Source organism: Lampetra planeri, chromosome 36, assembly GCF_965212315.1.
Source record: "Lampetra planeri chromosome 36, kcLamPlan1.2.h2, whole genome shotgun sequence".
NCBI lineage: Eukaryota > Metazoa > Chordata > Hyperoartia > Petromyzontiformes > Petromyzontidae > Lampetra > Lampetra planeri.
Window position 1 is genome coordinate 1,030,408 of NC_136142.1, and position 27,146 is coordinate 1,057,553.

At 56.4% G+C, this 27,146-nt stretch overlaps 1 protein-coding gene across 2 annotated transcripts; it reads left to right on the plus strand.

Annotated features, from left to right (window-relative positions):
• LOC144730659 (rho guanine nucleotide exchange factor 16-like) lies at positions 1–26,991 on the plus strand. 2 transcript variants are annotated; one of them, XM_078611320.1, is made up of 15 exons: positions 1–431; positions 6,636–7,854; positions 8,773–8,824; positions 11,911–12,161; positions 13,439–13,495; positions 14,179–14,339; positions 18,218–18,370; positions 18,779–18,908; positions 19,365–19,439; positions 19,616–19,705; positions 20,633–20,787; positions 21,561–21,803; positions 22,539–22,624; positions 23,162–23,266; positions 23,806–26,991. In XM_078611320.1, the coding sequence occupies exons 2-15, from the start codon at positions 6,979–6,981 to the stop codon at positions 23,958–23,960; spliced, it is 2,589 nt and encodes an 862-aa protein (XP_078467446.1). In that variant the 5' UTR covers positions 1–431; positions 6,636–6,978; the 3' UTR covers positions 23,961–26,991. The 2 variants fall into 2 exon arrangements, with proteins under 2 accessions (XP_078467446.1, XP_078467447.1); XM_078611321.1 differs by lacking the exon at positions 1–431 and adding an exon at positions 5,176–6,062.
• Positions 26,992–27,146: the final 155 nt, after the last annotated feature.

Genomic DNA, 27,146 nt, shown 5'->3' on the forward strand with positions numbered 1-27,146 from the left:
CTGTGCCACCAGGTGGCCCTGTAACGACACGCAGCTGTGGTCCAAGGCGCCATGATCCACGCATTCTTTCACCAGCAGGCGAAGGTCGTCGTGCGGCATCGAGAGACCGTGCGTGTCGCCCGATCACTTCCTGACGATTCACCCTCCCACCTCCCCCCCTGCTGCCTCCCTCCTACACCGGCCTCTCGCCCACAACTCCTCCCGGAATCGCCGTGCCGTGCGCCGTGCCCGGTCGATGAGGGTGGTTGGAAGGAGGACGAGAGAGAGACGGAGGGGTTTGAAGGACAAAACTTTGTTTCATTTGCCTCCCCCCACCCCCCCCGTTGCCGGCAGCAAGCAGCGTGTGCTGGCCGATGATCATCGCCTAGCCACTTCAGATCGAGCGCTCGCGGACCTGTGCCGACAGGCTGTGGACACCACGAACCCCAGAGGTATGTTACGGGGGTGGGGGGCCACGCATCGACTTGCGATGCAGAGGGTCGCCGCTTCGATTCTCGTTCTCCCGGCGCGGCAGTCAAACCGACGGTGGTGGGGGGGGGGGGGGCTTTAACCCCCCCCGGCGTGAGCGAACAATTGCAGGGCCGCGCGCGCGCCTTTAACTCTTACCACACCAACAACACAAACTCAGCACATTCCAATTACTTAATCAGATATACAGTAGAATAAGAATAATAACTGTGTGTGTGCGGGGGGCCTGGTAAAGAGAAATATAGACGACGTTTCGGGCAAAAGCCCTTCTTTATGCAACATCGAGACGACTTACATCGCTTTAAACTAAAGCACGTGATGATCCGCGCAGAGCTCAGGATCCCCTCTGATTATCCTAATCCCCTTCTTCCTTGCTGCTGTTGGGAGACGTCACGATTAATGGGTTCTCTGTCAGGTGCCTGTTGCAGCATTTGACTCTTTAGCAGCGTGTGCTCTCTCTACACACACACACGACTTGGGGATCAGGCCTTCATCCAGCGGTGGACTGACCTTGGCCGATGATCACGATATATGTGCAACTCTATGCCCGCTGTACTTTAAACACTTTATTTAAGTGCCGTGACCACGCAAACCGAAACCGAGCGACTGGGTTCAAACTTTCAGGAACTACGAGCGTGCTTGTGTCTGAGTGATGGGTTTCACTTGGCCCATCACCCCCTCCAGGGTCGGTAAAATCAGAAAATGTATTGATACTTGGAGGAATCGGATGAGCTATGAAGCTCTTTTTCACAGATGCCCACTCTGGGAAGCAAGTCAATGGCGGCCATCTTACGGATATACGGACCCCCGCCACATGAATGTGGACATTGTGTTAGAAAGCAAGAACACCGTCGTCTGTTGGACGCCACTTCTATGCTGCCACTTATCTGCTTTTACCAACGCGGACTGGCCACGACGTGGGGAGACCCACACGCAGCAGTGGAGTGACACCACAGGCTTGCACGTGTCGTACATGATAACAACAACAACACTGCGGCTGTGATTGATTCACGTAACGAGTTAGTAGATTACGGTGGCCAGTAGATGGCAGTTTGGCAATGGATTCCTGAGTCTATCTGTGCGGCGCTTTGAGCGTTATCCCGGCTTTCATCCCACAAGAAGCCAACCAAACAAGTCTGGGCTCGGCTAAACAAGTCCCGCTGTAGCGTGACCATCCTTAGAGAGGCGTGCTTGAGACTCGGTAAAGGCTTTTGGGAGTTAAACGCACGACTACCGTATTGTTATTGTTACCACTGTCCTGCTATTTACAAAATAACGATTGAATGGTCCGCCTTGGGTTTCATGATCAAAGTGCGGTGAGGTTTGTTGAAGGGGTTACTACTTTCCACTGCTGTGGGATGCTGGGTCGTGTTCCACGCGTTTGGTCGTTGTGTTCTTGTTGTACAAGTCCTGGGTGCTGTGTTACATTCTACTATGCCACTGGGATTGTGCTATAGCAGGGCCTGGTGAGTGTGTGGGTGATTGGTGAGTCTCATCTGAGTGGACCAGCGTCTGCTGAGTGGTGACGTATCACGAGCGTGTGGTGAGTCGCCATGCTCAAGTCCGTCGTGTAAAGGTGAGCGGTGAGTGCCTGGTGAGTGTGTTATGAGGGTCAGGTGAGTGGGATAGTGCCTGGTCAGTATCTTGCTGTCAGGCGAGTGGTGAGTGTCCAATGAGCGTATGGTGAGTGTCGCGTAGCCACCGCTGTGTGGCAGGCTCCGTACACAGCAGCGACACGCGCCTGCAATCAGAGATGGAGGCTGCGAGACGCGTGGACACGCAGGGGCAGCGAGACGCGTGGACACGCAGGGGCAGCGAGCCGGTGACAGTCGGAGACGTTCTGCTTGCAAACCAGAGTTGATGGAGTGATTCTCTCGTGTGGCGGCTTCGCTGTCATTCAGAAATGCCCCGTCTTGAATGGGTGGGTACAACGAAACGAAACTATTTTATTTTACATTTCACCAGGCAAGTCCCACTGAGCTAAGGAGCTCTTTCGGAAGCGACCTGGCCACAAGTGATAGTTCAACAAAGTGGCTTGACGCGTGTGAAGGTGTAGCGGCCGTAGGCTGAACTCGAAACGCGCGTTTCTAAATGTGGAGGGACAAACCGGAGAACCCGGGTAGGAGAGAGGCATGCAGAGAGACGTGGGAATGGACAGAGTGATGGAGAGATCAATTAACGGACACAGAGACTGACATGAAGAGGGTCAAGCACAGACTCACGGGAACGCACGAACACAAAAACAAACACTAAGATCCCCCGAATAGCCTTAGCAGACTGTTGGGGCAAGTGCTGTTAGCGAGCACCTGTGAAGGCCGGCACGGCACACGAGGGGGTCGTTGACCAGCACCACGCCCGGCCGCCTTTGTCTCCCCAGTGGCGAAAGAGAGATGAGCAGAACATGGCAACATAAACGGGAAAAAGACGCACAGAGGACATGAAGAGAGACACACCGATCAATTTTGGGGGGCACCTAAATACATTGGGGGGGAGGAGGGGTGCCCTTGATACATTCTTCTGCTGCCACTCGGTTGACAAAGACAAATGCAACAAAGTCTGAAAAGTGCACAAAGCACGTGTGGAGGGGAGCACGCTTGGACTTTCCCACAGGGAGAGAGAGAGAGAGAGCTAAGGGAGCACACGGATCAGGAAACAAGCTCGCTTCCGAGACGTCATATTGATCATAAATCAATGTAAATGGACTTGGGCAGGAAAGATCATTGGTAGATGGTATGATGGCCAATAGACGAGGCTGGTGATGGAATGGCAGTCGGAGGAGAGACCGCGTCCATGAGGACAGCCCCCACCACGTGGACGGAGCGGTGACATGAGCTCGTGCACGGGAATGAGATTGACGCTCACGGCGCTGGCCTGCCAGGGACGGTGTCGGGGAGGCCTTGGGTCCAGCAGCGGATAGACCCAGGCTGATGACGATCACGACGGCGGTGAGCCATGCCGGCTCTTTTGCAAGCGGGAAGGGATATTTTGGGAGCGGTTGCGTCGCCTTCAAAAGAGGGGGCCCATCGCTTGTTTGTGAAGCGTTCCCCGGCGTGTTCGTCACTCGCGGTGAGCGTCACGGCCTCGGCTCATTTCTTCACGCGATGTGGCTGAACACGGGGAGTGGCTCATCACAGCGCTGAGCTCCGCGTGACTTTAATCAGAGGAACGTGGACGGACAGCGGTGACCTTTTGACCCTGCATTGTTTTTCCCTGGCGCGGCCCTCCCCCGACAACTTTATTACCCTGGGGTTGTTTTTATATTATTATTTGTACTGCACTGTACTACTCGGTTAACTTGTACATTCGTCAGAGAGCTCCACTGTAGTATCGCACACAAGGTTATCAGTTTACATTCCGGTCATGATTCAGCTCGGCCTATATCAGCTCTTTCACAGTCGGTAAAAAAGAAGCAGCTGCCACTCCTCATGCCTGGTGTTGTCCTGTGGAGAATGAGAATATTTCAGTATCAGAAAAGGTATTCACACTGAAGGAATCTGATGACCTATTAAGCTCTTTTTCACAGATGTTCAGTAGGGGTGGGTAAGAACGTTAAAACAAACGGTACAACAACACGACAGTAGTGAAGACCCATCCCCCCACTACGGAGAGACGGAGAGACGGGTATTCACCAGATGAATGTGGAATGTCCACCATTGGAGACGGGTGGCGCACCACGTTTGTTTCGGCTGTCCGTGAGTCCACTTTTAGCGCAGAGGCACTTTGGTTGAATTTGAGAGCCCTATAAACACGCCCAGGTGACTGGTGCTGGGAAGTCCGCCTCGGAATTGTTGCACAATCTCGATGTTTCTCTTGAGTCACGGCAAAGTGGGCTCGGAGTTCACCGCACGGGGACTACGGACCTTAGCCAATCGCACCCGCTATGCATGCAAGTCGCCCACCCAAGCTGTACCCAGGCTTGAGCCTGCTTAGCTTTGTGGGCCCTGAGCAGCAGAGGGCAGCAGCAGCAACATCCACCGTTGTACTTCACTGCTATGATCCCACTGCTGTGCCCCCTGCCTTCACCTACAGTCCTACACCAACCCACACTGACCAGGGTGGTGAAGTATGGCCAAATCAAACCTGCACGGAATGGAAGGAGGGGGGTTGCCTCATCCAGCAGTGGATTGACAGGGGAAGCTGCACGTTTACATTTAGTTGATGACTACAAGTGGAATGCGATCGGTCGCTTTGTTTAGCGTGACTTTCTCTGACTTGCTTTGATACTTTTTCGCGTCGAGCTTCCCGTGTAGGAAGGAGGCCCTCTCTGTGTGAGTGTTGGGCTGTGTACGGCCGGGAGGGCGACTTTGGCACTTGCTTGTTGACACAAAGGGGAGGCGGGTCTCGACTCATAGCGGCTCTCGCCCTGGGCTCGCTCGAGACGAGCGGTCCGAGAGCGTGCGCGTCACTCGGTAGCTACGCGACCGTGTGGAAGTGTGAGCAGGTGAGAACCGATGGCTGTCGGAAGCGATGAAAACAGACGGCTCGTCCCCAAGTGGGGGTTTTATAGCGATGATCGACTAGTGTTTTGCATAAGTGCTGTTAGCGAGCACCTATGAAGACCAGCACGGCACACGAAGGGGTGGGTGGCCAGCACTACGCCCGGCCGCCTTTGTCTCCCCAGTGGCGATTTTTACACATTGCACCGGGTAATCATTTGAGGCTGAGTCGACCTAGGGGAGGCCCAGGACCGGTTCAAATAATCGTTACTGGTGTTGGCCGTGAGCGGGAATCGAACCCGGGTCGCCAGGTTCGTAGCGCTAACCACTATACTACCGCTCCCCACTACACAGACACAGACACACAGCGACGATCATCTGAACCGATTCTGGGCCTCCCCTAAGTCGACTCGGCCTCAAATGTGTACCTGGTGCGGTGTGCAAACGTCACCGCTGGGGAGGCGGCTGGGCAGGCGTGGTGCTGGCCACCCAGCCCCTCGTGTGCTGTGCAGGCCTTCAGCAATAGCAGCAACACAGTCTGCTAAAGGCTATATGGGGGATCTTTCGTGTGTGTGTGTGTTCTGCTGCTGACGTACCAGCTAATCGCACGCGTGGTGGGCTGGTGGGGGGAGCTACAACTAAAACAACCCTCGCCCGAGCGAGGTTTTACAGAGGCGACGCATCTGTGGGGCGACACCCAGGATGAGTGTTTGTGGTAAAACGCGGAGTTTTATGACGACCTAGTCCCCGCGGCACGCACCACGGATGTCAATCGTAACTATTGCTGTAAAGACGCACCGCGCCGCTTGACCCAGTCAGTCTGGGGAAGGCAGCTGGCGAGGTAAGGTGCAGGTTGTTGGTATCATTTAAACAAATTATATCTGTGTGCGTGTGTTGCAACTTTAACACAGTAACAATGTGGCTCCCTTGCGGTGTCTTCCTGTGGCCACGACTTGGGATGACGCTGTCGAGACAACGTGCCGGTGGTGTTTTATGGAGCGAGGGAGCGAGAGAGGCCGCCAGTCGTAGGCAAAGGAGGAGAGGCAGGACTTGGACCGGCCCGTGAACATGGCAGGGGGCGGGGGGGGCAGGGAGCTGGGGGAAGCGAGACTGTGGGAGCAGCAGAGGAGAATGAGCGACCCTCCCCACCGAGCACAGGTTTGACAGTGGGGAGGGGGCTTCGACAGAAAATCCATCCGTGAAAGTTTGTTTGAAAGAGACAGAAAGCCGGTCTCTCCGCGTCGAGTGACACGCGTCTTTGCTGTCCACCGACTACGGTCGCCAGCTTTGAAACTCAACAACGTTGCGCCGCGTAAATGTTACGCGGCGCAAAAAGCGCAGTTACTTCGGAGTCTACCCATTTTGGAAAATTTGCTTTTCGGAACGTCGGCGTCAAATCGCAGGAACGGAACGATTTGACGCCGTCGATGATAATAGCGCTGTGAGGAGACCTGTCTGAGACGTGCGCTGCTCAAACCCGACTACCGGCCCAAGTAAGCTTTGCGCAGTTTACCTGCTTGAACGATTAATGCTTCAAAACATTGGTCTGGAAGGCTAATAGGCTGATGGATGGAAAAAATCTTCATTTTAAATGGACTTGACTCCCTGTAGGAGAAATGTACTTCCTGTCTGTTTGTTATTCATCATCCACGATGTTCCACCACGGCGCACAGTGAGCCTCATTGATCGCTCGCTCATTCCGCTGATGTGAAATCTCCTCCTCTGTTGCAGATACATTCCGTGACGTCCTCTGCCTAAACGCCCTTCGTTGAGCGACGCTCGGAGGATCTTATTTTGCGCTCGGAGCGTCCAACGTTTCCTGGTGTCACACGGTCTTTCACTTCACCTTTCCAGCTTTGGTAACCCCCCACGGACTGCAAATAGTCTCTGGAGAACTGCAGCGGGAATCGAAACTGTGGAACAACGTTGGAGCCCTGTGACCACTGACGCCACTCGGCACGCACCCCTCTCCCCTCCTCCCGTCGTCCACCAGCGCTCGCTACCCACCCACCCACCCCACCCACCCACCCACTGACACCACACCCACCACCCACTCATTGACCCACCGACCCACATGGAGCCGAGGAGCGGTCCTCCGCACGGCCACAACGACCGCCGTGCGGAGCCCGGCGAGGAGCTGGCAGGCCGTCTCGAGCGCTGCAGCATCACCTCGTCGCTCTCGTCGCTCTCGTCGCTCTCGTCGCCCTCGTCACCCACGTCGCCCCCCGGTGGCTCCGGAGCCAGTGATGATGGCGGCGGAGAAGAGCGCAGCGTCAGGGTGACGCTCAGCACCTTCAGCGAGACGTGCACGCGCCGGACGGGCAGCCAGCAGATGATCCCCAAGTCGCTGGCGACCGCCACCGCCGCCGTCGCCACGGCCACGGCCGCCAAGAAGGGGAGGTCGGCCTCCTCCGCGTCGGCCTTCTCCAAGAAGGGGGTGCCCGCGCTCAAACCGCTCGTCCCGAGGGGCCACAGGGCCACGGTGGCAGTGCAGTTTCCGGTGAACTCCGGCGGGTCGGCAGCGGGGTGGACGGGACAGGTGGGGCACGGGGGGCAGGCCGGGCAGGCGGGGCACGGGGGGCACGCGGGCTCTGGCAACGTCCGGGTTGCGGGCGGCGTGAGGGACAGGAGAGAGGAGGTGGCGGTGGTGGAGCGGGGCAGGGACGACGATCGCGGGGAGCACGACGAGCCCGAGGAGGAGTCGGAGGGGAAGCCCGACGCGGGAGGCGACGACGACGTCGACGGGTTTGGGCCGGGGCTGTCGCGGGGGCTGCGCGCCCAGTCGTACCGCCGCGCCGTCGACTTCAGCGACGTGATCGAGGGCCGCGGCCGCCGCGGCGGTGCCAGGCCCGGCGGCAAGGGCCCGCTCGAGGCCCTGTCCGAGGAGGAGCAGCCGGCCGCCGCGACGGCGGTCACGGTGGCGACGACCAAAACCCGCGGCAAGGTCAAGGTGAGAGGCCGAGGGGCAGCGGTGATGTGGGCCGCGAGAGGGTTACGTTGCTCCCGTCTCCGCGCCGTGGAGGGCTCCTCGAGAGCGTTTCTTACCGTGGCTGCCGTCAGTCTCGACTGTCGGTCATCGGCCCTTCTGGCCTTCTAGCCGAGCCCTGCCCAAGCCCCTGCTCGCTAACAGATCGGCCTCGGCCAAGGTAAGGTCAAAGGTAAAAACAACGAGCCTACCTTTACCCTACCTTTTACCCTTACCGCATACAATCACTCTACCCTTACCTTTTGCCCTTTAGCAGGTCAGGTCAAAGGTAAAAACAACGAGCCTACCTTTACCCTACCTTTTACCCTTACCCCATACAAATTACCCGATTACAGGGTAATTACTGGGGTACTACACATGAGAAAGGCTTATAACACGTAAACGCTAGGCAGAGCGCTTTATTCATACAGAATACTCTCGATGATTCCAATTTTAAATGGAGGCCATGGACTGCGCCATGAAGCTTTTAGCGAGCAGTAAACAAGGTAGTCGGTAAACAAGGTATTTACCGGGTAATTCTTCCGCGCTACCTTTACCCTACCCTTTACCCTTTTACCCGGTAAAAAGGGTAAATTACCTTACCTTGCCGAGGACTACTAACAAAGTGTTGTCTTCGACCCGTGCCTGTTCTCATTCGTATGTTCCTGTTGCTCTCAACGTCATCGCGAGCATGTGTTCGGAACCTCCGCTTACCACGGTTGGCTATGTACGGTGCGAAAGAAGTTCAACATACGTGCATACGGCCGATTTTGAATATGCGACCGGCCCGGCGATCGGTCGCTCGTTAGCAGCATCGCTGCTGTGCGGGTGGCGCCTGGCGGGCGTCCGTGCCACCCGCCCACTCACCGCGGCTCCGTCGTGCCATCCTGCCCTGTGCCGCAGGGATTCCAGATCATGGACCGACCCCTGAGGAGGAGAAACACCTTCGACAAAAGTAAGCGACTTTCCCATTCATTCATTCATTTATCGTGCTTCGCCGGTCACGCACTCGCACGCACGCACGCACTCGTGTCGATGCTGGTGCTGTGATTGTGTCGGTGGCGGTAGCGGGGACGTTGTAACCGAGCCGAAGGTATAGGCGCGCCACGCGACCATCTCATGAGCCATACGTATTTGAACTGAAAGTGAGTTAGAATACTCAGAATGGATAGCGTGGGAGTGATGCCCTCTGTAGCACATCACCACGTCCTACACCTCATTGCTGATCCTCGCTGCTGTGGTTGTTGAGTATGATACATTGCGGTTGTGTAGGCGTGAGTGTTAATTGTACCCGATGTGACATGATGATTATGATGGTGTCGTTTATGGTTATGTTGAATGTTACGAGAAGAGAATTGGTTGCTGTGCAACGGGAAATAAGAGCCAGCTGTGAGGTTTGTGCTCTTCTCACAGTCCTCCTGTACTCGGAGCACTCAGAGTTGTCTGCATTTTCTTAACATAATAATAATATGCCAAGATAATATGTATTGTGAGGTTGTTTTATTTTTATTATATAGGATTACAAAGAATACTCTGGTGGGAGGTTGCATTCATATGAGCACAAATTGAAAAGGTAGAGCAATTTAGCCGTGCTCAGTCTTCTGTATGTCTCACCACCTCTTCGCAGTATCAACTCGATGTTGATTTGTTCGACGGGAAATCGCCTGTAGCCAGTTACCCAGCTAGATTCGGTGGCAACGGCCCCGCAGCAGCCAATACCAACGGTGACTGTTGGGGTAGAAAGGAGCCCAGCCAGCAGCCAGCCAGGAAATTCGAGGCATAGATAATTTTTGATAGCCGTAACGATCGGTGAGTTCTGCCCCATCGGGCTTTGATGAATTGTCGTGATTGAGGGGTCGCGATTCGACTCGATGACACGCGCTTCCCACTGCCCCGTTTAGTACCCTCTAAGTGGGTACTGTCCGTCTCGTTCGCTCCCTCTTGCTGGTTCCGCGTCGTCCACGGCGGTGCTCTGAGTGTCATCGTTCCGTGTCGTTTCTACAAATCGCTTGGGGATCGACGCTTTCGCGACGCGTCGCGTATCGTGAGCGCGAGAATCGTTGCACGTGCACTCTTGGTAGCCGCGCTGTCGGCGTCTGTCTTTTATTGTTGGTGTTGCCGTCATTGATGTGGACGTCGTCTTGAATGTTGCGTCGTGCAGCGCAGCGCAGCGTGATCTCGCCGTCGAAAAGTCGCACACAGCCAGCAGCAGCAGCAGCCACTGTCTCACTTCGTGCACCCCATGCCATACTTTTTAAGAACGCACTGTGAAATATGATTATTGTGGGGTAAAAAAAAAACCCCGACCATTGACACATTGTAGCCAGAGGGTCTGGCCGGGCAGTAGAACCAGATAATCAGGGCAGGCCTCTGCTTGCACAACGAACAACACAAACAACACCCCAACAGGGCTGGATGCACTCACACTCACGAGCACACTCACGCACGCCCAGTCACTGTACAGCGACGCACAAGCACACACGCACGCATTCACACATGCACGCACGTACACGCACGTACACGCACGCACACACACGCTCCCACGCTCATACAACACACCAACATGGCCACGCGCAAACACGCTCGCACTCAAACGCACATTCGTGCGCACGTACACACACACAAAATCGATGCATGCACACGTGTTCACACGTGCACTCACGCACTCACGCAGTCATGTAGACAATCACGCAAAGATCCCCCCTATAACCTTAGCAGGCTGTTGGGTCAAGTGCTGTTAGCGAGCATCTACGAATGCCAAAGCGGCAAACAAGGGGGCGAGTGGTCAGCACGACGTCTGGCCGCCTTTGTGTGAGCGGGAATCGACCTCGGGTCGCCGGGTTCTTGACCCACTGCCCCAACCACCATACTACCGCTCCCCACTGTACAATACATAACCCTCATACCCCATACACACACACAGACACCACACGCACGCACGCGCCCCCCCCCCACGCGTAAAAACGTGGACGAGAGACGAGCACCAGAGGTCACAAATACCCCCCCCCCTCCCGCTGCATGTCGCGTACCTGCGCTGCTGCCGCCGCTGATGCGTGCGGCACAAAATGGGCATCCCGGCGCACAAACGAAACACGAGCTGCCGAGTGCCAAGGTGATTAGCCCACGAGTGCCAAGGTGATTTTCCCACGATTAACCAGGGCATGCACACCTGCGTCATTCGCCTGGACGCGTGCAGAGTGTAGGTGACGAGGATGGGGCATGGGGGGTGTGCGGGAGATCGCGAATTGAAATGAGAGAAATGAACATCGAGAGTGATAAAATTGGAACTCTAAATGAGAATGAGCGAGAGACTTGATTAGCGGCGGCGTTTGTTCCTAAACGAATTGTCGCTGCGCTCGCTTCACGAGTTCCGTCCCTGGCGACCGGGCGTGTTTTGCTCGTTGCGAAAGCGTGCCGCAAATATTTCTCGCGCGGCTGCCAAAGGCGGAATTTAATTTTCTCTCGGCCGAGGCCAGCTGGCAGACGGCGTCGCGAGCGAGCGACCGTGGAGAAGCGATAGTCACGAGCGTGCGCGCGCTCGTCGCGAGCGAGGGATCGTAGCTCGTGTGCGGTAGAGTTGATGCGAGCGAGCGCTTGCAGTGATTGAGCGGGCGAGTGAACGACAGTAAGCGGCGATAGTAGCGAGTGAGCGACAGTACAAGAGTGAGCGGAGTCGGCGTCGTAGCGCCGTGCGGGACCCAGCAGCGCGCCATGGCCGTGCCAGCGCGAGCATGAGCTCCCCGAGGGCCCCCTCGCCGCGCGTGCGGGTCGCCGCGAGGCGAGCGTCCGACTCGGCCCTGCTGGGGGGGCGGCCGAGGTCGCGACCTCGCGAGAGCTCCATCCTCAGCCTCCTGGGGTTCTCGCCGAGCCGAGGCGCCGACGGCGGTGGCGGCGGCGCCGACGGCGGCGGCGGCGATGGCACCGACGGGCGAGACGGGGGCGGAGGGGCCGACGGGGAGGGGCCGCAGCAAGGCCTGGGCGACGTTCTAGGGGGCCTCTTGTCGGCGATGCAGTGGCCCAAGTGGTTGCCTTTCTCCGCAGATCCGGGCCTCTACCAGAACTTCACGGAGAAGGGGCTCTTGGTGAGCGACGCGCTGCGGGAGGATGTGGAGGCCGAAGAGGCGGAGGAGGCTACCGAGAGGAGCTTCCAGAGTGTGGGCCTGCCCCGGGCGGGAGGAGAGGAGGAGGACGTGGAGACGGAGACGGTGGCGGTGGCGGAACCGGAGTCGCTGGATCCCAGGATCATCATCAAACACCGGCCCTTCCGCACCACCTGGAGCCAGCTACCAGAGGTGGCGCTCACGTGGACAATTGTGACGACGGCGACGAGGATAATGACAATAAGGATGATGACGATAAGGATGATGACGATAAGGATGATGACGATGATGGTGAAGATGATAATGACATTTTTGCTGATGGTTTTGACATGTGGTGATGGTGATGCTGATTTTTCGTGGTGATGATTGTGATGATAGGAGATAATGTTAAAAATGATTGTGATGACAGTTATCACAGCATTGGCGATGATGACGATGTTGGTGGAAATTACAGCGATGGTTATGACGATGACAATTTGCATTGACTATGCCGGTGACAACCGTGTGATGGTTGTGACTGATTGATGATGGTGATGTTGGTGGCGATGGAATTGATCACTATGGTGACATTTGTGATGACTGACAGCTGTGATGATGATGAAGAATATTTTTTTATGATGGGGTTTGTATGGGCTTCTCCCGGGTTCTGTATGGGCTTACCCCAGCTAAAGACACACACACAAGCACACTGTGTAATTGGTGTTGCCTAAGCATCCCGATGTAGCAGGACCCTCCTGAAGGAGAGTCTTCAGGCTCTCAAAGTGACGGTGATGTCACCGCAGCGCGTCTTGCCTTACTAGGTGCACTTTGAGGCTATCACGTGAAGTGTCGAAAGCTCCCTGTCAGGAGGTCACTGGACAGACCCAGGGGTCATGGGTTGACCGACTGAGATGACTGGCAGATGCTCCACCTGTGCTCCCCACCATACTAACAGAAACACACACACATGCACACACACACATGCACACACACACATGCACACACACACATGCACACACACATGCACCCACACACACACAAAGATACCCCTCGTAGCCTACACCGACTGTTGGGGCAAGTGCCGTTAGCGAGCGCCTGTTAAGGCCGGAACTGCACACGGGACAGTGGTGCGGCCACTCCTTGGCCCCCTTTGTCTCCCCGCTGCTAATGTTTGCACACCGCACCGGGTACTTGTTTAAGGCTAAACCAACCTAGGGGGGGTTCTCGGGTTCAGCCGTCACCCGCCATTGATGCGAGCTGCGGTGTACACGCACACACACGTGCACACGCACGCACACACGCACACACGCGCACACGCACACGCACACACGCATCACAGAGCTCCCCCGCTGCTATTTTGTTGACGCTGTAGCAACGCCTCGCCGTGCGTGTGAGAGTTCACGTGATTCCATCCCCCCACGCCCCCCCCCCAACCACCGCCCCCCCCTCCCCCGCCGTGCCCCCCCCCCCCACCCCGATTGCTCTGCCAGGTGCGAGGCAGCATGGTTCTGCACCAGCTGACGGCCGACGAGCGCAAGCGGCAAGAGGTAAGCGGGCAAAGTGAGCGCCTCCGGTGGGCGCGTGGTCACAGCTGCTGCTGCTGCTGTTCACTCGCCCACTCCTCACTCTGCAAGGCGAAGCATGGAGTGGCGGGGTGGTCACACTCGTGTCTCACAGTGACGAGGTGGGGGGGGGGAGTGGTCACGTGTCTCACAGTGACGAGGTGGCAGGATGGTCACGTGTCTGACAGCGACGAGGGGTGGGGTGGTCACACGGCCAACTTCCAGTGACGATTATCTGGACCAGTCCTGGACCTCCCCTAGGTCGACTCAGCCTAAAATGGGTATCTGGGGCGGTGTGTAAAAGCATCACCACTATGGAGACAAAGGTGGTTGGGTGCGGTTCTGGCCACCCACCCCCTCATGTACCGTGCCAGCCTTCATAGGTGCTCGCGAACAGCACTTGCCCCAACAGTCTTTTAAGGCTATACACGGGGGATTTTGCTCCCATAGATTGAAAAAAGAAGTCACACCTTATCACTGGCATTGGCCAAATATCTGCATGCTGAAAAAATGACCTGCTAATGACTCCATTGGGATTACACAGCAGCAGCAGTGGCAGTAGCAGCCCCACTGTGACAGCATGGCAAGACCCTCCTGGAAACAACATCTTGAGACTCGGGGCTTTCCTGGGCTAACAAGCGTGTGCTCTTACGTGTCCGCGTCCGCAGGTGATTTTCGAGATCATCACCTCGGAGCACTCGTACCTGCACAGCCTGGAGGTGATGATCGGCCTCTTTAAGGAGTCGAGCGAGCTCAAGGTGACGATGAGCAAGCTGGAGCACCACCACCTCTTCTCCAACGTCACCGACATCCGCGACGTCAGCAAGCGGTGAGGCTCCCTCGCCCTCGGTGGGGAGCGGTGAGTGGTGAGGGTGAGGGGTGGGCTGACGGGCGAGGATTTTGGGGGGGGGGGTGATAGCAGCGGTTCTCAAAGCCTTTTGGAGGCTGGGTGGTGGGGGCGGTGGTGGGGGCGGTGGTGGTGGAGGTGGTGAGGTGGTGAGGTGGTGGGGGTGGTGAGGGTGGTGGGGGTGCTGGGGGCGGTGGCGGCGGTGGGGGCGGTGGTGGAGGTGGTGGAGGTGGTGGAGGTGGTGGAGGTGGTGGGGGCGGTGGGGGCGGTGGGGGCGGTGGGGGCGGTGGGGGGCGGCGGGGGCGGCGGGGGTGGCGGTGAGAGCGGTGTGAGGGTCAGAGTGAGGATGAGGGTCAGTGAGAGTCAGGGTTAGAGTCAGGATTAGGGTTAGCGTGAGGATTAGGGTGAGGGTGAGCATGTGTTAGAGTGAGCGAGGGTTAGGTGAGAATTATGGGAATGATCAGGTTAGGAACTATCTGTGATTGAATGGAATCCTTAACATGCAGTTTAGAATCCTGTAAATGTCTCTCTGGAGACGCAAATGTTATCGCTCCGATCATTCCTCCTCGTACTGTATCAGCTGGCCAATCAATAGCCCAGCCTCACCATGAGATCTAAACGGCTCGGGTCACCGCCGTGGTCACATCGATGACACCAAGGAGGTGAGCAGTGCCGTCGTCATCAACATCACCAACAGTGATCACTCTTCATGCATCGCTTGGGAGGCCTTCCCGTACCTACAACCGCCCGTTACGACCCTACGAGACATCACAACTCGCCACGTTCGTCAATAGCCCTGCACTCTCTCTCCACAAGAGCAAGCACATACTGCGCATTACGAGTTGAAGTTCTGTTTTATTATTATTATTATATCCCAAATAAACAAGTGACAATTACAGTAAATAACACAAACTACGACGTTTCGTTTCGGTCGCAACACAAGCGGTCGTCATCATGATCATCATGATCGAATCGTCGTAGTTTTTTTTTCTTTGAACCTATCTACGTGACTTTACTGAAAGACCCAAAGAATATGAATTCCTGCAGTCACGAAAGCTTTAAGTCAAATAATAAGACTTCACAATTCTGGCAAGTCGCCTGATGATGTTGGTTGATGTAATCACCAGCGAAACGTCACGGTACTCACGTTGAAAATATTGTAGTGAGTTTACTCTCCAACACACAACCGGTGTGCTGTGCTAGTAACGAATTGTCATGCTCTGTTTACGTGACCAACCTTACTAATTGGCTGTGTCGGGTGGTGGCGAGTTTAACAACACATTTATATATTTAAGCAATCTAACCCCAAAAAAAACCTTTTTTATGGATGATATTGGTCGCGAAAGCCTACTACGCATTAAACTACAGTTTTAACAGTTAATTAAGTGCCTGATGGGGTTTTAGTTTTTATGAATTATTTCCATGCGGGGATTGGGAGCCCTGTTCCATGCGAGAGGGTGCATTGGCGCTCGAAACGTGACACCGCCTTGGAATTTGGAGTCGCGTGTCTCCCCTCCCTGTCCCGGTCCGACCGAGAGAGCGGCGGGGGGGGGGGGGATGGGAGGATGCAAAAATAGATGGCGCCTTTCACGCGGATTATCTCGGGCGATGCCGGTGTCCTTGCCCAGTGGCGCACACCGACATCGTTACGCATTGAGGCCGAAAGACATCACGGAGGGGAAGGGGCGTCGTGTTCTGCCCGTCACGCGCGCCCCGAGCGTGCCGGTGTTAATGTCGCGAGCAAAATTATTGATGAAAACGTGGTCGTCAGCCTTGACGCGTTTACTGTTGTCATTGTGATCGACGCCGGGCGTGGGGATCGTCCGGTGCGACGGAGTCGAGGACTGGCTCGAGACGATGACGATGACGAGGCTAACGAGTCGGAGCGAGTTCGTTGTTGAGCGGCGCCAATGGAGACTGCGGTGCGCTGAGGAATACCAAACGAGCTTATCGGCTACGTCTGCGCACTAAGGGATTTACCCAGCGGCTAACTTGAAAAACTTTCATCAACACCAGAGCGTACATAGCAGCATCGGCACGACCGCAAAAGTGAACGTTTGTCATGTTTATGGGGTTACGTCTGACTGACTTACGGCCGATTGGACGTCTTGTCTGTGCGTGCGTGGGAATGCACACACAGACACGCATGCGTGCACATCTATGCGCTCGGGCCAAAGCTTTTCCGTGTAGCCTGCACAGTCGGTTTGTTGCAGAAGTTTGCGGTTCGATCCCAGCAGCCGCCCCGGTTAATACCGCGGGTGGATTAACCATTAAATACGAAGTGCCGACTGCCTCTCCCTGTGACGAGTAGGCCTCGTGCAAGGCATCTCGAGCTGGGCTATTCGATTAGGCGATGACTCGCCAATGCTACCGATAACCGACTCAATTTGGTCACGTAAAAAGTTGGGGGAAAAAAGAAGTCTCAACGCCGTTACCACACGTGCCGCTGTACGGGAGGTTACGAGTTGGGCTCAATTGGGATTGTACTGTATAGGGTAGTACAATTAGGGCACGGGGTCAGGGGTAGGGTTGTGAGTAATTGGGTCGGGGTATGGTTAGGGTCAGGCAAGGTAAGGTCAGGGTTGGGCACGGTGAGAGTGGTTGTGCACACAGCACCAATCGTCGCCCACTGCTGGCAGCAGACCGATGCTCCCAGGGCTCTCTTGCGAACGAGACTCGTCCTGGCCTCCCGAATTTCTCGCCTCAAACTCAACTTGAGACGGAACTTCTCAGCCGCGTCACTCGAGGCGTGGCTTGTAGGGGGTTTCCTGCCTTCGGGGAACAGCACGTGGTGGTGGCGGCCGCCATTTTTGAAGGGGCCACCAATAATCGACATAAACAAAAGTCGTCGATTCAACTTTTGGCTGATTAAATTAACTTCATCGACTTTATCGACCCACCCCACTTGTGGGTCCAGCGCCGGAGTGCATCTTGGCGACACCTACCCACGTGATCACCCCCTACCCCCCCCCCCACGCGCCCCTCCCGTAGCTACAAGCAAAGCTGTTGACGTGTAACCGGGTGGGCAGGTGAGTGGGTTGGGCAGGTGCCCTGTCCTGGGCAGGGACGTCATGATTATTCCTTTACTCGATGCGGCACCGCGGGCCTGCAGCCAGTGGCGTCACGCTCGCTGAGCCGCCAAGAGCGAGCGCTGCTCAGGTGAGCGTGAGGGACGATGGGGGGGGGGGTGCCATGACCCCGTGACCCCGCGACCCGCGATTGCCGTTCCCACCAGCCTGCAGTGACCCCTGCTGCCTCTCCCTGCAGCTCTGTGAAAAAGAGCTTTATAGCTCATCGGATTCCTCCAGTATGAATAAATATTCTTATTAAAAAAAATATATATATTCTGTGGGCTAGTGTCATTGCTCCCTTCAGCGCCCACTCACCATCGCTGTTGCTGTCGTGTGTGTGTGTCAGTGCTTTTGTGCGTGTGTGTCGGTGTGTCAGTGTATCTGTGTGTGTGGGGAGTGGTAGTGTAGTGGTTAGCGTCACTGGCCAGCATCAGTGACGATTGTCAGAACCAGTTCTGGGCCTCCCCTAGGTCGACTCAGCTTTTAATGAGTACTTGGTGCGGTGTGTAAACATCGCCACTAGGGAGACAAAGGTGGCCGGGCGTGGTGCTGGCCAACCACCCCCTCGTGTGTCGTGCCAACCTTCATAGCTGCTCGCTAACAGTTCTTGCCCCCGACAGTGCATTAAGGCTGTGCAGGGGATTGTCGTCTTTGTGCATGTGCATATAGCTGCGTCTGCAGGTGTTCACGTGTATATACGTGCGTGTGTGTCTTTGTGTGTGTCTATGCGTGTGTGTGCGTGTATGTGTGTGTCTATGCGTGTGTGTGTGCGTGCTGCGCGTGTCGCAGCTTCTTCGACGAGCTGGAGGCGCGCCACCAGGACAACGTCGTCATCGAGGACATCAGCGACATCGTGGAGACGTACGCGGCGCAGTACTTCCAGCCGTACGTCACGTACTGCACCAACGAGACCTACCAGCAGCGCACGCTGCAGAAACTCTGGTGAGACTCGCACGCTCACTCACTCACTTGCTCCCTCGCTCGGCGAGACTCGGTGGCTCACTCAAGGAGACCTGGTGGTTGCCTTATGGGAGATTCGCCTGCTCAGGGAGACTCGCCTGCTCGCTCATCCGTAGCAGCCTCTCTCGCTCGTAGCAAACTCGCTCGCTTACAGCACAGGGTCACTCACAACAGACTCACTCGCAACAGACTCACTCACAACAGACTCGCTCGCTCACCGTGCACTCACTGCAAGCCCTCTTGCCGCTCACAAATGGCGTACGCGCGAGTCGGCCACGCTGGATGAACAGCTAAAGTCTTTTGTTTTACGGCTGCAGACTTTTTTTTTTAAGTTCAAGAATTATTGTTGTTTATACTCAAGAGGAGGCACTGTCCCATTGTCGCCCCCAGGAGCTCGAACCCCCAGTTCAAGGAGACGCTGCGCAAGATTGAGATGAAGCCGGAGTGTGGGGGGCTGCCCATGATCTCCTTCCTCATCCTGCCCATGCAGCGCATCACGCGGCTGCCCCTGCTCATGGACGTGAGAGAGCGCACGGAAGCACGTGGAGACACCGCACAGCAGCGCGGGGTCAGGTTGGGGTCAGGCTGGGGTCAGGCTGGGGTCAAACGGAGGTCAGACGGAGGTCAGATGGGGGTCAGACGGAGGTTAGACTGGGACAGAAAGGCAGATGTGCGATGCAGAAGGACCAGTGCCCAAAACGTTGCCTATGATACATATTTATATTAAAAAAAGATATATATTTAAAAAAAAATTTAAGGCCACAATGTTGATGATGGATATGTAGAATTATTTTGGTTTTAGGTTACTACAGTTAGGGCACAGGGTTAGACAGGGTAGCGTTGTGGGTAACAGGGAAGGGTTAGAGGGGTATGGTTCGGGTCAGGCAGGGAAGGGTGAGCGCTAGACACGGTGAGATGGGTTGATGCTGGCGTCGTTGTTATAATCGTCTCCCCCTCGTACGTTCTCACGACGCAGACGATTTGTCAGAAGTCCAAGCCGAACACCTTCCAGTACGAGACGGCGAAGCTTGCACTAAAGTCAGTGAGCAAGGTGAGGCCCTCACCATACCGAGACTCATTACACTCACCACCCCTGACCCCACTCATTACACTCACCACACCCTCACCGCCCCGCGTAACACCGCTGTACGCGACACGTGACAACGCTGTACGCCCCACGTGACACCGCTGTACGTGACACGTGAGCGCGTCTGTCTCTGGCTGCAGGTGGTGAGGGACTGCAACAATGGAGCCAAGCGGATGGAGCACACCGAGATGATGTGCACCCTTCAGACTCAGCTCGAGTTCAAAATCAAGGTGACGATTTTGCCGACATCGCCGGCATCTCCCACGACATGTTGGCCGCCGCGCTGTCGCCCGGATGCGCTGCGCCGCCCGTGCTGTCGGCAGTCGGACGTGGAACGATTCAGCCCCCCCCCCCCACCCCCACGTTTCTCCCTCGGGGGGCGGGGGGGGGCTCGAGCTCCCTGTGTCGCACCCCCCTGCCTCCCTTCCTGTGGCGTCTCTGTCTCCCCTCGGCTCTCCGCATGTCTCTTCCCATGTTGCTCTCCACGTCTCCCCGTGTCTCTCCCCGCGTGTCTCACCGCACGTCTCCCCGCGTCTCTCCCCGTGTCTCTCCCCGTGTCTCTCCCCGCGTCTCTCCCCGTGTCTCTCCCCGCGTCTCTCCCTGCGTCTCACCCCGTGTCTCTCTCCACGTCTCCCTCTGTGTCTCTCCCCACGCCTCTCCCCGCGTCTCTCCCTGTGTCTCTCCCCGCGTGTCTCACCGCACGTCTCCCCGCGTCTTTCCCCAAGTCTCCCCCCGCGTCTCTCCCCGCGTCTCTCCCTGCGTCTCACGCCGTGTCTCTCCCCACGTCTCTCCCCACGTCTCTCCCCGCGTCTCCCCCTGTGTCTCTCCCCACGTCTCTCCCCGCGTCTCCCCCTGTGTCTCTCCCCACGTCTCTCCCCGCGTCTCCCCCTGTGTCTCTCCCCACGTCTCTCCCCGCGTCTCCCCCTGTGTCTCTCCCCACGTCTCTCCCCGCGTCTCCCCCTGTGTCTCTCCCCACGTCTCTCTCCACGTCTCCCCCTGTGTCTCTCCCCACGTCTCCCCGCGTCTCTCTCCAAGTCTCTCCACGTCTCCCCCCTGTGTCTCTCCCCGGGTCTCTCCCTGCGTCTCACGCCGTGTCTTTCTCCACGTCTCACGCCGTGTCTCTCTCCACGTCTTCCCCCGTGTCTCTCCCCGTGCAGCCGTTCCCATTAGTTTCCGCGTCGCGGTGGCTGCTGAAGCGCGGGGAGCTCGCCACCATCGAGGAGGAGTCGAGAATCTTCCGCAAGAGCCACAACAAGCAGCTGGTGCATCTCTTCCTCTTCACCGATGTCCTCATCGTCACCAAGAAGAAGAGGTGAGCGCTCGGCCCCCAGCTGAACTCCCGCAGTTAAACTTGCCCCGCAAATTCGGTGTCATATTTCCTTGCCTGGCTTCCCCTCGTTGGGGCTCCTCGGTATTCAGGCAAGAGGGGAGGGCGGGGAGGAGCGTTGGGGCCTTGGCGCAGCTCCACAACGTCGTAGACGGGTCCCTGCCGGAGGGAGCTTCTTGCGAACTCCTCTGCAGCGTATTTTGGTCTACTCTTCCACACCGGCCCAGACTTCTTGAAATGGGCGTGAGACTCCGCACTTTACCCCGCCACGTGTCGCTCTGCCTGTCGCCTAACTGAGGCGGTGGTGGGATTTAAGAAACCTCGCGCGGCCACTGTTTCAACTGCCTCGCCGGGGCGGGAAGTCGATTGACGATTGGGACGTGGGCTGGGACTGTAATAGCGCAGTGGCCTGTTGGCTGTGTGACCGAGTGTTTCACTCATTTTAAAATCGAGGCTCAAGACCTGTCTTAAAGATTTAGATTTGTGACTGTATTATGGGATCTTACGAGTATTCTACTGTTTTGTTGATGCTTCCGTTCTTTCTACATAATTATTTTTGTCGTGGGAAATGTTTACCTTGAACATGTGCGTGAAGTAGCCTTTCACCTTGCGGTATGAAAAGCGTGCGATGAAAAAACATTTATGTAAATTTCTTGGGTGATGACAGTGCGGTGCGATTCTGACCCAACAACAAATAACGCCTGCCATCGCATCCACCCCTCTCATCACATCCCTCCCCCCCCCCCCCCCCCCGTCAGCAACGAGAGCTACCTCGTCACGGACTACGCCCTGCGCAAGAACGTGGACGTGGTGGCCATCAGCGGGGAGGAGCTCGCTACACAGGGTCAGGGAGGAGCCGGGGTCGTTGGGTCGCGGCCGTCTGCCGGGGAGGGGGGCGGCGGCGGTGGGCGGCAGGGCTCGGCCAACCACCTCTTCACGGTGACGATGAGGGAGAACCACGCCGGCGAGCACGTGCAGCTGGTGTTCGTGGCCGAGCTGCTGTGAGTGGCGCACGACGGACCGCGCTCGTGGCGGGCGGGGGGGCACGTTGATAGCGAGCGGCAGTCGGGGCCGGCGCGGCACAGAGGGAGTGGGGAGGGGTGGCAGCACCGACGCCCCCCGCCGCCATCTTAGTCTCCCGACGTTTTTACACACACCATACCGGGTGCTCATTGTAAGGCCGAGTCGACCTAGGGGAGACCCAGGAGTGGTTCAGATATTCGTCGCTGATGTTCGCCGAGCGGGAATCTCACTACGTGACCCACCCCCCCCCCCCCCCCCCCCCCATTTACGCGCTCGCTAGCTCACTTTGTAAAAATGAACAAATCTTAACTTGCAGAGGGGAGGGTGTTACGACTGAGACACCCAGGGGGGAGGGTGCCTGCTCTTGAGTCTCACACTGAACCAGGCTTCGCCTCTCTCCAGGCGTCCGATACCAACACCCACCATTCGCCACCAAGTGACGGATACGTCACCACGGTGCCTGTGCCAGGCCCGGTGCACCTTGAGGCCACGTGAAGTGTCGAAGGCTCGCTGACAGGAGGTTATGGGACAGACCCAGTTGCCATTGGTTGGCTGTGCCACTTACTGTGCACAGCTGGGCAGTGAATCTGCGTCCACTCACGGTCATTGCTCACGTAGGCGCCGACCGGCACCAGCGGCGCTTGGCGTGCCAGCCGGCGCTCTGAATGTGTTTGCCTGTCTCCGTTGCTTTGCCGGTGACCTCTGCCCACTAGGAGTGACCGGGCGCGGTGGATCACCGGCATCCGGGAGAGCCGGCAGGAGGAGCCGGATCTCGTGCGCAAGACCAAGGAGCTGGAGAGTACGGAGAACGCACCACCGATTCATCCGTCCCTCTTCCGTTGTTACATTAATCGTCACAACTCGGAATCTGAAGTGCAGGGTGGCATGCGTAGCCATCGCAGGCACGAAACCATAGCTGCGAGCGATCGGTCTCTCTGCGCTTCTCTACGGACAGTCGGCGCATCATTAAGCCTTCCACCTTAATTCATATCCATCCAAAAATGTTGTTTATTCTCACTAAAAACGTACTTGTACATACAACTCTGGGTTTTTCCATCCACATTTAGAATCAACGTCACCACGCTTTTAGAGTATTTCCACGTGATGAGCTACTTCGTTGAGCTATCATTTGTCATAGCCACGTCGCTTCTAAGAAAGAGCTCATTGGGCCTTACCCGGTAAAATATCAAAATCGCCGTTGACCTCTCACGTCCGGTTCGGCGATGCACGTCTCGGCGACCACCGGGGCGTGCTCTCTCTCTCTGTCCGAGCCGTGGCTCTGAGCGCTTGCCTGAGCGGCGCCGCCGCCCCTGTGACTGCGACGCCACCCACACAGGCCGCCCGCAGGTGGAGGCCGTCAAGACGTACGGAGCCAAGCATCCCGACGAGCTGAGCCTGCAGAGCACCGACGTCGCCATCGTCTTCCAGAAGGTCCTCGACAGTGAGTGTCGCCCCCCCCACCACCACCACCACCACGAGGGAGCGACGGCGGCCGGGGCCCGGCGGCATGCCCGCGCTAGACCCTGGTGCAAGGCCCCCACCGAGGACCGTGGTGCCACGGCCGTGTGTTTTGCGAATCGATTTACTTGACGATTTCTGAAAATTATAATTGTTGTCTATCATTGTCACCATACGGCGGGAAACCGAATTCTGAATTTGTCAGGCACATGGAGTTCAACGACGGACATCGTGTCTAACGATGCGCGGTATGAGCCGACAACCGCGGAGAGCCGTGCAGCAGCACGACCGTGCACACCGACGCAGCCAGCCGTGTGGGTGGGGAAGGGGAATTATTTTCCTGCTCGTGGCCAACTGACTCCTGATCCCCACTTGCCGTCGCCTGACTCCACACCTCCCTGCAAATGTCAGCAATGACCAACTCCTCCCCTACGAGTACCCTTACCCACGTGCATGCGCGTATTCTTATTCACGTGTATGCGTGTGCCTGCGTGTGCCTGCGTGCGTGCGTCGGCGCCCCAGACGGCGAGTCGGGCTGGTACGAGGGCGAGCGGCTGCGCGACGGCGAGCGGGGCTGGTTCCCGACCGAGTGTGTGCGGGAGATCACCAACGATGACACCATCAAGAGCAACCTGCGGCGTCTCGAGCGCCTCATGGGCATCGAGACCGTCGTGTGATGCCTGCAAGTAGCCTGGCACGGCCGGCGAGGGTCCCGACGGCCGCGGCGTCGTCGCCACCCTCGCCCGGCGCGCCGCTTCCACCGTGTCGGTGCCGGACGGCCCCGAGCAACGCCGGCATTGGCGTCGCCCGTGACATCGAGGGGGCGGATAAGGACGCTTGGCATTCGGAGGAATTCTCAGCCGAAGGAGCAAATATGGCTTCGGTGTTTTTTTTAAACCGGCGGTGCTCCTGGAACGTTCTTTTATGAAACCTCAAAGTGATCAGATCAATTTTGCACACGTGTAGACATGCATGTAAACAGCGTCGGCCATGGGGGGGGGGGGGGTGAGAGGCCTGGGGCAAATCCCACTTCAAACTAAACTGGAAGTATTACATCTGACACCGTGACGTCGAAGCGCTGGGCTCCCCAAAGCGAGGGGCCCGGGGCGGTCACCCCTATGGACGTCTCTGCAAACACATTTACACACGCACAAATATACACACACATATACACACAAGTGGCGGTGACGTCACCACGACGCTTGTGCCAGGCCATGTGCACCTTGAGGCCACGTGAAGTGTCGAACGCCTGCTGGCAGGAGGTCACGGGGCAGACCCAGGTGCCACGGGTCGACTGACTGAGATGATGATATGAACACGTGTGTGTACAAGTGGACAGTCCACTTGTACACACACGTGTCCATATACATACAAACACACAAGACTAAGACTGCATTCTTTGTAAGCCTCACTAGACCATACGGGCAAGTGCTATTAGACTAATTAGGGCTGACAGTGTAGAAGGTGGTGATGTGGCCAGCACCATTCCTGGCCACCTTTGTCTCCCCACTGGTGACGAGTATACACTGGCACCCACTACAGTGCTCATTGAAGTCCCACGAGCCCTGGCTGGGAACCTATAAAGCGGGTTACTCCTGCCTGGGTTGGTCACGCAGCAGTGCCGCTCATCACGACCACATGCACACACACAAAGACCCCCCGTATAGCCTTCACAGGCCTGTAGGGGCAAGTGCTGTTAGCGAGCACCTATGAAGGCCGGCACTGCACACGAGGGGGTGTGTGGCCAACACCACGCCCGGCCGCCTTTGTCTCCCCAGTGGACCTCGTGGAGGTCCAGGACCGGTTCAGATAATTGTCACCGGTGTTGGCCGTGAGCGGGAATCGAATCCGGGTCGCCGGGTTCGTAGCGCAGCGTAGTGCTAACCACGACACTACCGCTCCCCACACACACACCTACACACGCGTGCACAAACACAGTTGAAGTGAGATGCTTAGACTGTTATTTAATTACAATGTAACAATGCCACATTGTGTTCAGGTTGCCTTCCCCCGCCTCACCTCCGATCGGCACGGTTGGCTACCTGCCGTGCTAAACAAGGCCAACGTCCACACGACACCATCCATTTCAATGTTGCATTTTACTTTCGAAGCTTCCTCTTTAAGAAGCCTCACGAGGTCTTGTTTGTATATTTTGTGCTGTTGACTGTAAAGAGGGCGCTGGTTGGAGGGGTGGCTTCGACTGGTCTCGGAAATGCACTGATGCTTGCGAGTTGTAATATTTTACGTGATACTTAACCCTGCGCTCACACAATCATTATGAAGACGATTTCCTGCAGAAATGAGCAATGAGGTGGTGGGTGCTCATCTGTTTACAGCGCCTGATCTAGTGGGTGGGAATCTCACTGTCCTTTGACATCCCCGTAAAGTGGTACCCGTTTTTATCGACCCTGAAGAGATGATGACTCAATCCTCAACCAGGAATTGAACGTGCATCCTTCTGATTGTGAGTTCACCCAACCGCAGAGGCAAGTGGCAGAATAATCGCATTTCTGTAAATGTAACATATTTGCAATACGCTTGGGGCAGGAAAATGTCTTCGGTTAATTATGAACTATATATATTGTGAATAAAGGTCGTTAATGACTTAGACGTCAACCCCCAACTGTTGGGAAAGCCTGTGGGATGAACAATGTGTCAAAGTTACCACTAACCCTGAGCTTACTTTGTCTACGTGCCAGTTCACCCCTCCCAAGTGGAGTGGTTTGCTCCGATTTTAACAGAGTCTGTTCAGTGTGGAATGTACCACGTGCCGTGGGCGATTTAGGCAGGGGCGTGGAAATGTTGAATTCTGGGTTGCCACTGCTTGAGCTTTCGGAACAAATTTTTTTTAAGACATTCTCATTGTTGATAAAACTGCTACTAGAATTGTTTTGTTCCACGGATAAAAAATATGCATTTTATTTCTTTGCCTTTAATAATAATTGCTGGGATTAGCTTAGGCGCGGTTTTCCGTCGACTCTGAATGTATTGAAACCCGCCCGCCTCGCGTGTTCCACGCAGCTGAAGCCTTAATCCATGGCTGCGTGTTCTTCATCCACGACGAGAGCAGCCTCGGGACTCACTCTCAGGAGGGTCTTGTCTGAGGGTGTTGGGCTAATTGCCATCGAGGAGCGCTCGTTTCACTTGCGGGCTCCCCCCACTCGCACACCGCGTGGGGTAACTACGCTGGCAAGCTCTGCCCGGGTGGAGGGCACGACCACGCCTGCCGTACTGCCACCTCCTGCCCACCTCGCCCCCCCTACCCTCCCCCCGGGTGGAGTTGGATGTTTGTTTCGGCAGTTCTGCTGCCCAATCCTTGCCTCCCGAGTCGCCGGATCACGACCACGAGCCGTGGGGGATGATGCGCTTACAGCTGCTGTCGCTTCCACTTGGGCCAGTGGTGATCGGATGTCCACGTGCGATGAGGGTCAGCCCGTGCCCAAGGTTTAGAATATTTGTGAGCCATTGGGAAGCCAAACCACCTTGAGCGAATTTTGCATTTAAGGGCTCCCAACTACGTGCCACGAGAATCCGCGGCCACGAGTGTAGAAATGTGTGGAATCGTCGGTAGCGATGTTGATTTTGTTTGTTGGGGTGATTGCTTGCCTCCTGCGAGTCGGCGGGTAAGGAGTTCGATGCATTCTACCAAACTTAAAATGTGAATGCACCATGTTTTAAAAGATTGCTTCAATAAATGGCATTTTTCAATATCGTCTATTTTCCTTATTTTTGGAATGGATGACTTAACAAAGATACACAAATGTTGCTAAAACTAATTGACTCCGTAAACGACCAGAACCCCCAGTAACAATACAACCGCATTATGCTCAAGGACACGCGGCCATTGTGCACATGCAATAAAA

Bases quoted from the DNA above. Each gene is read 5' to 3' on its own strand.
- LOC144730659 (XM_078611320.1), top strand. From the start codon at position 6,979: ATGGAGCCGAGGAGCGGTCCTCCGCACGGCCACAACGACCGCCGTGCG. The intron at 7,855-8,772 runs GTGAGAGGCCGA...CCTGTGCCGCAG, and splicing joins AAACCCGCGGCAAGGTCAAG to GGATTCCAGATCATGGACCG. The intron at 22,625-23,161 runs GTACGGAGAACG...CCACCCACACAG, and splicing joins CAAGACCAAGGAGCTGGAGA to GCCGCCCGCAGGTGGAGGCC.